Source organism: Fusarium solani, assembly GCF_023522795.1.
Source record: "Fusarium solani strain SB1 chromosome Unknown bctg00000002, whole genome shotgun sequence".
In the NCBI taxonomy this organism is placed as follows: Eukaryota; Fungi; Ascomycota; class Sordariomycetes; order Hypocreales; family Nectriaceae; genus Fusarium; species Fusarium solani.
Window position 1 is genome coordinate 545,449 of NW_027072155.1, and position 13,765 is coordinate 559,213.

Sequence of the window (13,765 nt, forward strand, 5' to 3'; positions counted from 1 at the left end):
AGCCTCCCAAACCGCAGTCTTTCTAGCCGAGTATGAAGCAAAGTAGGACAATGAAAGCAAGACTCTCGTGAATGACGACTATTTTCAGGCCTTCATCAAATCTTCCAATGATTTCAAAAAGTATCAAGACACATTGCACAAGAAGGGCGAATCTCAGAGGGTGGCTTTGAAGCCTCGGTAGGCAGATGGGGGAGGGTCTACGCGAACAACAAACACTCATATTTGAGTCACCATATAAACTCACGCGGAAAAGAGCAACAAAATATGAGCCCTACCCATCGCTTCCCATTACCGTCATTGTTGACGGAGAGTCCTGGTGTATGTCGCTATCGCGCACCATATTGGGGATAGCGTCATCTCCACCAACATCGGTGAGTTATGGGACGATGACCAGAACCACTCGGACAAGAGTTGTAAAAATAGGTTAAATACATCAGTTTCTAGAAATTCAGTCAAAGTCAAGATCGCTCTCGACTCACTTAATCACAAGTTACGCTCAGCAACGCCATGCAAGTTACAAAAATGACTCTTCCACAAAGACTCGCGCCCCCGCACGACGAACTACTCCAGTTCTACGTCGGGAAAGACATTCACGATGTTCCCAAGCCGACCGTCATCTTGGACGTGTCACGAGTTCGAAGACATTGCCAGTCCATGCTAGAGGCTGTGGATGCTTTGGGTGTCGGATTCCGTGCCCATGTCAAGACACACAAGGTCAGTTAAAACTGCACCTTCGACCATCATCAACTGACCCCTGTCAGACAGTGGAGGGCACCCGCCTTCAAGTTGGGCAAGGCAACGGCGACATAAAACTTGTCGTATCGACTCTTGCAGAAATCGACCATCTTCTCCCGCTCTTCAAGGAGTACCAAAACGCAGGCCGAGATGTCGACATCCTCTATGGCATCCCACTTCCGCCATCTCAAATTCCTCGACTTGCTGCTCTTGGCTCCGAGTTGGGAAAAGGGAGCATCTCAGTTATGATCGATCATCCCTCCCAACTCGACTCAGTCAAGAGCTTTTCCCAACAGACGAAATTCCCTGCTCGCGTCTACTTGAAGGTCGACACTGGCTACCACCGTGCGGGACTACCTCCAACATCCTTGAACAAGAATGGCTTGATAGAAGCCTTGGCGCAGCTTGAGGCACAGGGGGAAGCTGAGCTGATTGGACTGTACTCGCATAGTAGCCTGAGCTACAAAGACTCTACCCCCGACCAAGCCATGGCTAATCTGGAAGGCGAAATCCAGGGTTGTCTTGCAGCAGTACACGCGCAGTCCCATTTGTTCCCCAAGGATAAAGAGATCATCATCAGCGTCGGGGCCTCTCCACAAGTTACAGCCATCGAAAACTTGACCAACTCCGAAGGAGATTTGTCAGATGCTGCCCAGTCTCTACGCAAGGCGATTCAAACAGTCTCGGCCGGGAAACCAGGTGGACTTCAGACCACCCTTGAACTCCACGCAGGAGTGTACTCCATCCTTGATCTCCAGCAAACCTCAACGAACTCGAGGAGAGCCCTAGGGTCATTCGAGGAAGAGATTGCAATCTCAGTCGTTGCTGAGGTCTGCAGCATCTACAACAACAACGAGCGATCTCAGCCAGAAGCACTGGTTGCTGTCGGTGTACTCGGCTTGGGCAGAGAACCTTGCCCTTCGTATCCAGGCTGGGGCGTCATCAACAAAGCCCACCTCAAGTCTCAAGAAACCTCAGAGAGGCGATTGATCATTGACCGAGTGAGTCAGGAACACGCCATAGTGGCCTGGGAGCAGGGCAAAGATGAAGACACCACTGGTCTACCTCCTCTTCCTTTGCAAGTTGGCCAGAGCGTTGTCATTTTCCCAAACCACGCCTGTATTACTGGGGCTCTGTATGGGTGGTATCTGGTAGTTGACCCGTCAGATGAGGAGAACCCAACCAAGATTGTTGACGTGTGGGTTAGAGCGAGTGGATGGTAGCCCAGTACGCGGCCAAGGGTAGTGCCGAGCAATACAAGATCAACCACGTTACAATTAAAAACACATCACATGTCTCTGACCTATCTACAATATGACTTGAATCCATGAACGTGACAGCTCTACACCAGGTACACGTCCTCGCCCTCAGCGGCGTTATCTCGGTTCTTCACAACTCTGTCAACAGCAGCTTCAATATCCTGATCACCATCAAGCATATCCAGCCAGCACGTTTGCCCCTCATCATGTTTCAGCAGCGAAACAACTGTCTCTGCAACCGATGCACGGCTCACATTGCCCTCCGATCCGGTGGTCTTGCCCAGCTCGACCTGCCCCGCGGGTTCATCCGACAACATGCCAGGTCGGAGACTTATCCCTACAAAGTCGGCTCGCTTGGATGCTTCTTGGAGTAAAATTTCATCCGCAGCCAACTTTGTCTTGCAGTAGTTCTTGAGATAGCCGCTTTGCATCTCTTGGGCGTATTTCCATGATGCGTCGTTCCACCAGTGAGGAGGCCTTTGACGACAGGCCAGATAAGAAATGAGGACGAACTTGTTGACAGTGGGTGTTTCAACGGCGGCCTTGATGAAGTTGATGGCGGCATCTCGATCAATAGCAAACGTCTTGGTTATTCCCCATCAGTAATTCCCTGGGTCTACTCGCTGTGTTGACTGTTACTTACCCGTTCAGGTCCACCCTTTCCACCGGCACCGGCACTCCAAACCACAACATCAGCCTTCACTTTGGAGAGAAGACCTTTGGCCTGAGAGACGTCTTGAACATCTTCGATGCTGTGAACAAGGACGCTCAAGTTGTTCTGCCCTGCAGGCGCCAGGCTCTCGATCTGAGAGACTTGCTCCTTTGTCCGGATAACACTCGTAACAGTCCATGAGTCTCTTAGCAGCACCTGCGTCAGGATCTGGGCCACTTTTCCGTGGCCACCGAGTACAAGAGCGTGTCGACCCATTTTTCGAGTGAGATGGTGTGCCTGGTAAAACTTTGTTTAGGGCGTCCCTAGAGTGATAAAGGGGCTGTTGTCTCTGGATGCGGCTGGAAGTTGGGCCGGCTGAATAATTCTGATACCTAGATTTTATAAAGAGCACGCCACTAGTAGCATTTTCTTCACCTCAAGGTCCGAGTTGTTAGTTAATCACTAATCAAGACCCTCCAAAGGGCCGAAGATATCTGATGATAGAACCAGCTGCCCCTCTCTTGAGAGTGAGTAGCAAATCAGGGTCAAGTCAATCACAGATTAAGATTCCTAGATGAGGCATTAATGATGTCAGATCAGGGCTCAAGGCGTGTTAGCACAAGGTTCGTATGGCGTACCAAGTCTGTAGGGCGTGTATCGCGCCGCAAACCGGAGCCTCTCATTTGTCAGCCTCTTCTGTCTCGATGACGTCGAGACAATGTTAAAATAACGACGTAGAAGATTGAAACATCTTTCAACTGGAAAATCATAATTATTCGAGCCGTCAACATGCCTTCAGCCATTGTCACCGGTGCCACTGGTGAGTCTGTGCCTTGGTGTCTCGAGATATCAGCTAACGCTTCCTTTCTCAGGCATCCTGGGCCGCGAGATTGTAAAGGAACTCTGCAGCAGACCTGAAGAATGGAGCAGCATCTACGCCATGTCTCGCTCCAAGAAGGAGGACTTTGGCCCTAGGGTCAAGCATGTCCATCTTGACTTGACGGCCGCAGCCGAGACCATGTCTGAAGACCTAAAGGACGTTGAGGCAGACTATGTCTTTTTTGCCGCCTATTTACAGCAGGATTCTGAGGAGGAGAGCACTCGTGTGAATGGTAATATCTCAAACATTTATATCCAGGAGATTTTGGTGGCTGACATCACTTAGGCGACATGCTCAATGCGTTTTGCAAGGCCCTCGAGATTACCGGGTGTGCATCAAGTATTAAGCGCTTCGTCCTCGTCACGGGAGCTAAGAACTACGGAGTTCATCTCGGCCGAGTCAAGATTCCCATGCAGGAGACTGATCCATGGTGCGTACGAACCGACCAAGTTTGCGAAAGTCATATTGACATTCGCCTTTAGGCTTCCTGAGCCTCCCTTTCCTCCCAACTTCTACTACCGCCAACAGCGTATTCTGCACGAGTTCTGTGAGAAGCACAGCATAGAGTGGAATGTGACCTATTCCAACGAAGTTTTTGGATTCGCCAAGGGCAATTTCATGAACTTTGGCAGCGCAATTGCCATCTACGCTGCCGTGTCCAAGGAACTCGGCAACGAGCTTGTGTTCCCGGGGTCTGAAGAGTTCTACACCAACGCAACCGTCTTCACTGACGCTGGCCTACATGCGCAGTTTTCCCGTTGGGCGGCTCTGGAGCCTCGGGCAGCTAACGAGGCCTTTAACGTCGTGAATGGCGACGTGGAGTCGTGGATGAACCTGTGGCCTCGCGTCGCAAAATATTTCGGCCTTAAAGTTCCTGCTGACCAGTTCCTTCGCGAAACTCCTCTTGCCTCAGAGAGACCCCTAGTGCCAGAACCACCAGCGTCCGTCCTTGCCAAGGAAATAGGTCTACAGGACCGCGTGCCTCAGAGCTACATCCGCCAACGCATTGATCTCGTCAAATGGTCTCAAACCAAACAAGTGCAAGATGCTTGGAAGAAGATGGCGGACCGAGAAGGACTAGATCCCTCGGCTCTGAACAAGGCGTCGTGGGCTTTTGCTGGATTCGCTTGGGGACGCGACTACAATGTGGTCTTGAACATGAGCAAGTCTCGAAAGCTGGGGTGGACTGGGTATCTTGACAGTTGGGAGAATCTGGAGTCTATCTTTGACATTCTTCAGAAGGAAAAGGTCATCCCGAAGATGTAATCGACATAGTCTCGGGAAACCGGGTCAGCACTGACCCCGAGAGAAGGATTGAAAATTGACAACTTTGGTATTCTATCTTGTCTACTCTACGCCTTGAGGCTATCCTCAAACAACTTTTGTAGTCGTGCACCCTCGCTATCAGCAACCTGGCCGTGGGTCCTAATACTTCCATATGGGTGGTAAGGGAACGGACTATGTATGAAGTCAGCAACCGCAAGGGTCTACCAGAGTCTTACAACTTACCCATACTCAGGCACAAAGGTGATGAGAGCATCTTGGCTTCGCGCCTTGACGATGCGCAGCCAGAGCTTCTCAAAGAATTCGCGCTCGGGCTTGAAGATGGGGTCCTCAGGCTCGGGACATTGCGAGGATTGAGTAGTTCCAATTCGGGCATGGATGTGGTGCACCTAGTCGATGGTAAGACACCGGTATAGGAACGAACAAGTTGACTTACCCGAGGAACCAAGAGGTCGAGAATCTCTTTATCCTCCTCGCCGAAGTCAAGAAGTCGTTCACAGACCACAACCCAGTGGGAGATGTCCGCTGTGATCCGGAGCCTGAAACAAGCATTAAATGGTGATCAAAGAAACAAAGTATGCGAATCGTACTCGGGCACCTTGAGCAAGACCTGCCTGGTGGCATAAGGAGTAAAAAGAGCTCGGTTGCGGTGTGTCTCGTGGGAGACTAGGCCAGTGAGGCCAAGCTCCTGGTCGACTTCCAGGGTCTTTTGGTAGAAGTAGACGGACTCGTCCACAGTCCAGTAGTCACTATCACAGTCAGAAAAACATATAGGTTATATGGCGTGGGTTCGCTTACCCTCCAGACTGCGCATTGATCTTGACTGGTCGCAGAATCTTGGCCAGCTCAAGAGTCTTGCGGTAGACGTCGAGATGGACATCGGGGTTCAGACCCGTAGGTCGAGCGCCGACGTATCCAGCCCAAGCAGTGTGCATCCTTTGACACGTTAAATCACTTTGGCTTCCAGTTGATCAGCCCAACTTACAGCACCGTCGCCTCAAAGCCAGCATCGTCCAAGAGCTTGCGAAGGAGTCGTAGGTTGTCAGCATCTCGATCAGTAATGTCGACCTCGACGCCAGCTAAATCAAAATCAGTTTTTGCAGCCATGGTAGATCTTGAGAAACCAACAGTAGCCCTGCTTCTTCAGATCCGTGAACCAGGGGATCCACTTCTCGAAGTTCTCTCCGGAGTCGATACCCCAGACAGTTCTGAACCGTTTAATAACCACCATTTTGGCTGCCGAGAACAAGCACAAATAGAAGAAAACAAACAATCAACTGAAGAAAAGGCTATGTTGAAAAGTCCAAGTTCCTCCTCACAAGTTAACGTCTTTATATCCCGCCAAAGCCCGCGACTCGGCGATCACCCGGAGTTCCTTACCCAAATAAACCTCCAAAAGCTCAAGTGGAGTTGCTCCTCTCAAAAAGGCAACATCTCGCCGCCGGGAGAAATTTCCCTTTCAGAGATCTCACGCGGGGAAGTGTCCGATCGACCCCGCCTCCGAGATGCTGCCAGACTCCACATGAGGATGGTGGAATTGCCGAATGGACCAGAAGAGGCAATCGGGATTGGCAATTGCCTTGGGCGTTACTGTTTTACTTTTGCGTGATTGGTTTAGTGGTCTATTCTTGGCTGGTCATCTCATATTAGGTGCTGCTTGCGAGATGCTCCCCGACAACAGCAGAGAGCTGCACGTCAGCAATGCCACTTGTCGATTCCTCAATACAAAGCAATTGTTCGCCGAAGCCAATATTTTTTAACTGATGTGTTCTTAATAACCTGCAGAGTGTTGCTATCTCATGGTGGAATCCAGTTGTTATGGGGCAGCCGACTTATAACACAACTATAGGATCGTCGCATGCAATTGACGCATTCTCATGAGCCATTCTCATTCTAAAGATACTTTGCAAGACTTTTCTTCAAATCGAGAATCTCTCTACTCTCTCCCACATCCCCTGTCGATCAAGATGCTAACTTGGCTGTCCGGGTGGCTTCACGCCCACGGTGCGGGAACTAAGTTCTCTTGACTCGTGTCTCATCAGTTGTTAGTTGTGTGGACGCCACGTGTGAAGAGGGTGAAATGGAATTGCTTCCAAGATAGAGTATGCTTATTCTAATGTCCCTATAATATTCTTACTTTCTATCTCTGTTGATCAACCTCGGTCTTATGGCTCAGTTATCCCATCGAAGGCCGGGCTTCAACTATAATAAGGAACACCTTATCAACACATCATAGCATCATATCCCAATGCTAACACAGTGGCCTTGTTGATCAACCTCGCTGCCGTTTGCGCAGGGGATATTCTGCATCCCATTGGCGTTGCACTTCGCAGGTTCTGGTCAGTGTGTTCATTTTTCATCATCGTAACGATCTTGCAATAGGCCATTGGAATTGAAGTAAGAGTATATTTATGACATGGCTTCCTTTGACTATATACATACTTGAATGAATTGAGGGAGTGGTGGAGAGGGCGGGACGTCGGTGGCCCAGGGATAGTTGCTTCAACCGAGGGGTATGAAGTTGAAACAGTACCTACAAAGCGCGTGATGATACTCTAAACGGAATTTGTGGGGTTTTTTCTCAATGATTATTTAGGCTCAAATACATTGTGGTCGTTCCCTACTTCGAGTGGTATGAACAAGGTGTTCCAGTTTGTTCACCAGGATAAATATCTAACACCTTGCTCTTTGTGCATTTCAAAGTTGTCGGTCCGTGTCAACTGTCAGCTTTGTTCAATTCTTTCAATATCTGCAAAAACCCGGTGTCGAAAGAATGCTGCTCGAGCCAGCTCATCTAGCTCTTTGTTTCCCCATTGTTCAGGAGTGAACAAGAACACTGATCATGTAGTAGTCAATCACAACAAGCTACAAGAACAAGACAGTGAGTATGAACCATCTGTCCATCGCAATCAATTATAAAGTTCTGGCCAGCTACAACAATCCAGTCTCCATCATCACCCATCACAGCATCTTCACAGCAGTACATCACAACACACTCATTCACAACCGTCAAAACACTTTACAGTCTCTCACGACCCACTTACACCATCAATATGTGCCAGTCTACTCCGATCACTATCACCCCTGCCTCTCCCGCCGTTTTGGCCCCCTCTACCCCTGAAAACTCGGCCCCATCTTCCCCTACTGCTCCCATCACCCTCGCTCAGCCTATTCGCGAGATGGCTAACCCCCGATGCCAGTGCGCTTGCTCTTGCATCAACATCGTCCGAAACCGATCGTGCATTTTTTGCGACTTTTGTCTCGAGCACCACGTGGCTTAAGCAGACCACATGTTTTGAGCACTGCATGTGAGTGTCTCGAGCCAGATGTGAGCCGTCTGGAGCCTTTGGGGAAGATATAAGATAGATAGGTGACAAGGTTCTGCCCCGCCCAGAACAAGAAAAGATCAATAAATCGATAAACTATTAAACAACTAATTTCTTCTCATTACGTGACTGATTATCTCAAAATACGCCCAAAATATCGACTCGTCACACAAACCTTTGCCAAGCCGCCCTGACGCTTCCACCATCGAAGCGAAAGCTGGAAACGTCGAAACGGTGGCGAGTACGGATGCTGTCGCCCCTCCCGGAACTTGGACCTGATTAGCAGTACAGGTTCCCCATGGGAAGGCGCCTCGTCCGCTTCCAGGTTCATGTGTGGATGGTTCTGGCTTGGTGGCTCAACCTAGCGTGTCCCGACTGGCATGCGCCGAGATGCGCAAGGCTGCGCATGTCTGATATCATCTCGTGCCAGAAACTGTAAACAGCCACACGAGGGTCGCGACCTTGGTGTCAGCATTCTTCAAGCCCGAGGGGTTTAAAAAGGTTGCTTGAGAACCTGCACGTGGTGGGTGACTCCTGTGATGCGGCCGACGATAGCGAACCCCGCCTAGGACTTGAACCTCTCTGAGGGCCGGTTTGAGAGCCCGAATCATCAGATTCTCGAGGACAATGGGGTTTGGAAATCCAGGGCCGGCAGCCATTCTTGTGCGTTCAACTCACAGCCTTTCTCCGACTCTCTTAACCTCCTCCAGGCTTCACAATGGACCCTCATCGTGGTCGCCACGGCCGTCATCGCCGCCCGAGTATACCTACGGCTCAAAATCCAGAACCGCCGGATGCTGTATAGCGACATCATCATGTGCGCGGCGTGGGTTTTCGCCATCATAACAGCGGCATTTGGGCCCGTGTTCGCGAGGATGGGTGCCCTTGAACCTGACGTGCATACGTCCCTGCAAGGGTACAAAGGAGGATTGGATGATCTAGAGCTGGTTCTGCAGGTGAGGGCATCTTGGGAGAGGCAGCGACAACCAGGACTGACGACTTGCAGTTGTTCTTTGCCGTCAATTTCCCCTTCTACACCACCCTCTACCTATGCAAAGCCGCCCTTCTCGCCGTCTACCTGCAGGTATTTCCCGAGTTCATGGTCAAGAGAAGGATCTTCCTATGGGCCACAATCGTGTTTGTCGTCATCGCCTACATTATCACCATCACACTAATATTCACCATATGTCTACCTCTGGAACGAAACTGGTGAGTTGGCCCTGCGGCGCGAAACCGATGGCATGTCTAATGGCTCTTGATAGGGAGATTAGCGTTACAGAGTCGTGTCCAGGCTCGTCTTATGCCATTCTCTTCCAGATTGGCTGGGGATTGCATTTCCTGGGGGATCTTCTCGGTGAGTGTTCTGCTCCTGAATTATTACGCTCTCTAACAACCCAGTTTTTATCCTCCCATGGCTGATTGTCCCTGCATTAAACGTCAAGAGGGCACTCAGGCTAGGCATCTACTTTACATTTCTCCTTGGAACCATCAACATTGCCGTGTGTCTGGTGCGGTTCATCGCGATCCAGCAAGCGGGTGAAGATTACTCCATCTCGCTCAGCACCATCAGTAGGTTCTCGCTCGGAAGCCGACCAATACCAGTTCTAACAATTCATAGTACTCTGGAGCTCCCTCGACGTCAATGTCGGCCTCGTCATCGCCTGCCTCCCATCCCTTCGACCATATTTCGGATCACGAGGAAGCTCAGGATACCCAACGGAAAACACACAAACAAAGTCAACGACAGCAGGGCGACAATCGGAAATCGGTGTCAAGACGCATGACCCTCGGCCGATGGGGCACTTTGAAGATGCGCCAATGTCAGCAGGCCCGAGTCTGCGCGACCCATCTCTCACGTATACGGAGGAGATTTGGGACTATGGAAAGAGGGATAACGCGAGTGATGTCGAGTTGATACAGATGCCTTTACCACCACGATAACAGCAACAATTATTTAGGAACAATAATAATAAACATGTTTCCAGCCAAAACACGACGGCTGAGATTTTCTACTTCAATGCAGACCTTCCATTCTTGTCGTGACACAGAGCTTGTTAGGCATAACACATCAAGCACGGTTGAAGATCAACATGTCGTGATCACTAATCGACGGCGCCACTCGGCGCCCACGAGTACCAAAAGACCAATGCAGGGGCGACGTAAGCTAATTCAAGCCATGATCCAGAGCCTCGTTATCGCATTTCGCTTCCGTATTTCGCATCCGAGCTCGCCTCCGATCCCCGTCGCACAAAGACTGCCGCTGTAAGCGAGACATGCCCACGCCTCCCCGTATAGCGACAAATCAGATGGGGCGTCGAAATCCTCAAAGTTGCCCTGAGCCGAACGGCGCTTGGACTAACTCGCAAAGGGCAATTGGCGCGCACGACTCCGCGTTGTGGAATGGAGGGAAAGCCGTGTAAGCCGTTGAGTGGATATAAGGTTCCCGCGGTACCCCGGATCAGCTAGCCTTCAGCCTTGGCAGGCGAAAAGGGTTCTATGTCCGGTGTTGATGATGAATGAAAGAAACGGCATCTCCGAAGGTGAGTCAATATTGCCAGCAAGAGCTGTGAGACCGTCATTGGTCCTATCTATTGTAGAACCGACTCAACTCTGGATTCGAATATCTAGGCTCTGCTCTATAATTGACTGTTCCATCTGCCTTGAAAATGACATAGAAATCTCATGCTACGTCACAAGAGGGATGACGTCGTAGAACAGCCAATACCAGATGTAAATGTCCCGACGGACTGGGACTCGATGGGACAAGCGCGTGTCAGACCCCCTGGTGTCGCAGAATGACCTCAGTACTTCATACCGGGTTCATGTTTCAATGGCTTGGCATTCCAGCGTCATATCCGACGACTCGATTGAGCTTCTGCCCCTGGTTCAGCAAGGTTGTTCGGTGCAACTTTATAAACATGGTCGCATATTCTCCTCGCTGCCTCTGTTGTGCTCAAGTTAGTCACGTCGAGTTCCATTTCGAGTTCACCTCCAAAGTGGAAGATGCCTCCCTCCCTAAGACCACTCAGGGCCTCGAGGTCATTTAGTTGCGTATTGCTGTCGCCCGTATCGCCCGTATCGCCGCTGATGCTCTCGGGAGTGTTTCTCAAATACAGCTGCGACGGTGTCGATGAGAAGATGGTTGCTGACCACCTTTGCATTCGGTAGTAGCTGGCTTTGCGCTCGCATTAGCCAAAGGCCAAGATACTAGATCAATGATTCTCACTAGAGTTCATTGGCAATGGTGCGTTTGCCAGCGCCAGGATAACCGTTCAGGTAAATGATTGGTCCGTATTTCCTCTTGGCCATTTTGAAGTGCGTCTCTTGGTTATGGGCAAGGGCAGCAAGAGAATTTTGGGCGATCAACACAGAAGAAGAGAGAGAACGACCAAGTTCGTTTCATGGTCATCAACATTACCGCTAGGATAGAGTTGGTCACGTTGAAAATTTTAAAATAAGACTTTCATGTGCAACACCAACATAGTCGGCGAATTTAGCTACCCTGTATAACAAAATGTAACCTTCGCCAACACTCATCTTCTAATATTTCAGGGATGCGGCATACATAGATAAATCAAACATTAATTAAGATTTATAATTGATAACTTTTCTGAGAGAAAGGTGGTGCAAGTTTTGCTGTGAGCTTGGGTGTAGTTGCTCTAGATAATCTGCGGGTAGAACCTCAGATGGCTGGCACGTATCCGTACCCACGCCAATTTGTCTACAATCTACCAAAGTCAGGGCCTCATTTGGCTACTTGGGTTTCTAAATATTAACCTTCATATAAAAAAAAAAAAAAGAACAATAGCAAACATCCAACTTTCGTTACTCCCTTTCTAAAATGGATCCATCACTTGAGACTGTCCCCAGAAATAACGACAACTTGACCATGGAGGTGGTGATGTCAGCCAGTAAGGCTTAGCGGCGGAAAAAAAGGGGGCGGGCCAATGATGACGCAGTTTAACCGTGGGTACCTGTCAGCAGTTGAAACAGTTGTTGGCGATGCTCCGTCTCAGCCTCTCTCGATTCTGACTCTCCTTGCTTCTTCAACAAGCAATGAAGCCATGCGGCCGTCTCGCGCAAACATCGGCTTCTGGCTACTTTGGCTATGCGCCCTTGTCTGGTGCTACCTGAACAGCTACGATGACCCCTCCTCCTTCTTCTACGATGCCGATCGCGCCTTTGACAGGTCCTTTTCTGCTGTTCGCGAGGCAGAGGTTGAGGAGTACCTGCGACGCGACGTGTACCCGGCCGTTGAGCTGCCAGACAGGACCGACGCGCCGGTAGCGGGCGAGTTTCTGTGCATTGGCATTCCGAGCATCAATCGCACGAGCTCTGCTTTTCTTGCGCACGCTGTTGGGAGTCTTGTCGACGCGCTTACCCCCGAGGAGCGAAACTCGATACACATTGCTGTTTTACTTGCCGACAAAGACCCCAAGAGGCATTTCGCATACGGAAAAGAATGGCTGTTTAACCTCGCCGACGAAGTACTCGTATACGAAAACACCAACGTTGGCGAAACGACCGACGAGACATCATCGAACCTTAACTACACCGTCCTTCCCCACGATGTACGCGGCGTCGGTCGCAGCGACGATCGAGTCGAGAATATCCGCCTCGACCACTCGGTCCTATTCGAAGTCTGTCGAAAACGAGATCCTTCATACTTTGCGCTTGTCGAAGACGATGTTATAGCCTCGCGCGACTGGTTCACACGGTTCAAGAAGGGTGTGGCGCAGGTTGAGAAGCAAGCCAAGGACTCGGGCACAGACTGGATCTACCTGCGGTTGTTCTACTCTGAAATCTTTATGGGATGGAACAACGAGGAGATCTTTGACTATTTGAAGGTGGTCATCTTGGCGTATACCTCTGTCATTGTCTGCCTGTTGGTCGCTTTGCGGTGTCGTCGTCATCGTCACTCTGGCTCTTTCGCTAGCAAAGACTTTGCACAGACCGTCGCATTACTTCTCGGCCTCTGGATCCCAGCCTGCATAGCCCTAGCTTTCGTGACCGGTCGCACCACGCTGCGTCGTCTCACTACTTTCTCCCCCGGCGTCCGCGAGATGCCTCGTTACGGCTGCTGCGCCCAAGGCCTCGTATTCCCGAACCACCACCTACAAGGTCTCCAAGACTTTCTCCGAACACCGCCGTTCCAGTTCCCCGGCGACATGATCACGGAAGATTACGCGCGAGATAGGGGATTGACGAAGTGGGCGCTCGATCCGAGCGTGATGCAGCATGTTGGACTGGTTGAGTCGTCTGATGGTCCCAGGAGGGCTGAAGTCTGGAACTTTAGCTTTGAGAGGCTCCGACCGAGGCCAGGATGAGAAGACTGTCGAGACTTGTTTGAATCAATTTGGTATAAATGGGTAGTGGGCGCCTGGAGTCGCTTCAATTAGGTGGCCGTGTTCCAGAACGGGGACAAGCGGCATGTCCTGACGATACCCTCTCCGACCGAAGGAATAGGCCCAAGCTGAGGCATGATGGCTGCATAAGTCTGATCTGGCTCATTGACAGAGCCTGGTTTCTCGGCGTCGACAAGCCCGGATTCGCGATGTTGGAACGAGAAGGAGGGCTCTCGCAGGGTCGAGACAACAGTTGTCGGTATGCCCTGTACAACAGACCATTC

The 13,765-nt window shown here is 50.5% G+C and overlaps 7 protein-coding genes across 7 annotated transcripts; 4 read left to right on the forward strand and 3 right to left on the reverse strand.

Moving 5' to 3' along the window:
- Positions 1-522: 522 nt before the first annotated feature.
- Positions 523-1,958, forward strand: MRS44_004127 (uncharacterized protein; the record flags this gene model as incomplete). The annotated part of the gene is made up of 2 exons (XM_046280336.2): positions 523-714; positions 762-1,958. The coding sequence occupies 2 exons, from the start codon at positions 523-525 to the stop codon at positions 1,956-1,958; spliced, it is 1,389 nt and encodes a 462-aa protein (XP_046125590.2).
- Positions 1,959-2,077: 119 nt separating this feature from the next.
- MRS44_004128 (uncharacterized protein) lies at positions 2,078-2,922 on the reverse strand (the record flags this gene model as incomplete). Its single annotated transcript, XM_065622067.1, has 2 exons — positions 2,078-2,578; positions 2,638-2,922. 2 exons carry the CDS (start codon positions 2,920-2,922, stop codon positions 2,078-2,080), a joined length of 786 nt encoding a protein of 261 aa, XP_065478139.1.
- Positions 2,923-3,435: 513 nt separating this feature from the next.
- Positions 3,436-4,792, forward strand: MRS44_004129 (uncharacterized protein; the record flags this gene model as incomplete). Its single annotated transcript, XM_046281663.2, has 4 exons — positions 3,436-3,466; positions 3,519-3,758; positions 3,812-3,956; positions 4,009-4,792. The coding sequence occupies 4 exons, from the start codon at positions 3,436-3,438 to the stop codon at positions 4,790-4,792; spliced, it is 1,200 nt and encodes a 399-aa protein (XP_046125592.2).
- Positions 4,793-4,878: 86 nt separating this feature from the next.
- Positions 4,879-6,041, reverse strand: MRS44_004130 (uncharacterized protein; the record flags this gene model as incomplete). Its single annotated transcript, XM_046284361.2, has 7 exons — positions 4,879-4,984; positions 5,036-5,199; positions 5,247-5,349; positions 5,401-5,559; positions 5,609-5,746; positions 5,796-5,889; positions 5,939-6,041. 7 exons carry the CDS (start codon positions 6,039-6,041, stop codon positions 4,879-4,881), a joined length of 867 nt encoding a protein of 288 aa, XP_046125593.2.
- Positions 6,042-8,763: 2,722 nt separating this feature from the next.
- Positions 8,764-10,077, forward strand: MRS44_004131 (uncharacterized protein; the record flags this gene model as incomplete). The annotated part of the gene is made up of 6 exons (XM_065622068.1): positions 8,764-8,799; positions 8,847-9,092; positions 9,143-9,345; positions 9,399-9,490; positions 9,535-9,705; positions 9,755-10,077. 6 exons carry the CDS (start codon positions 8,764-8,766, stop codon positions 10,075-10,077), a joined length of 1,071 nt encoding a protein of 356 aa, XP_065478140.1.
- A 908-nt stretch (positions 10,078-10,985) lies between these two features.
- On the reverse strand, positions 10,986-11,445 carry MRS44_004132 (uncharacterized protein; the record flags this gene model as incomplete). The annotated part of the gene is made up of 2 exons (XM_065622069.1): positions 10,986-11,307; positions 11,363-11,445. The coding sequence occupies 2 exons, from the start codon at positions 11,443-11,445 to the stop codon at positions 10,986-10,988; spliced, it is 405 nt and encodes a 134-aa protein (XP_065478141.1).
- Positions 11,446-12,200: 755 nt separating this feature from the next.
- On the forward strand, positions 12,201-13,463 carry MRS44_004133 (uncharacterized protein; the record flags this gene model as incomplete). The annotated part of the gene is made up of 1 exon (XM_046277671.2): positions 12,201-13,463. One exon carries the CDS (start codon positions 12,201-12,203, stop codon positions 13,461-13,463), a length of 1,263 nt encoding a protein of 420 aa, XP_046125595.2.
- Positions 13,464-13,765: the final 302 nt, after the last annotated feature.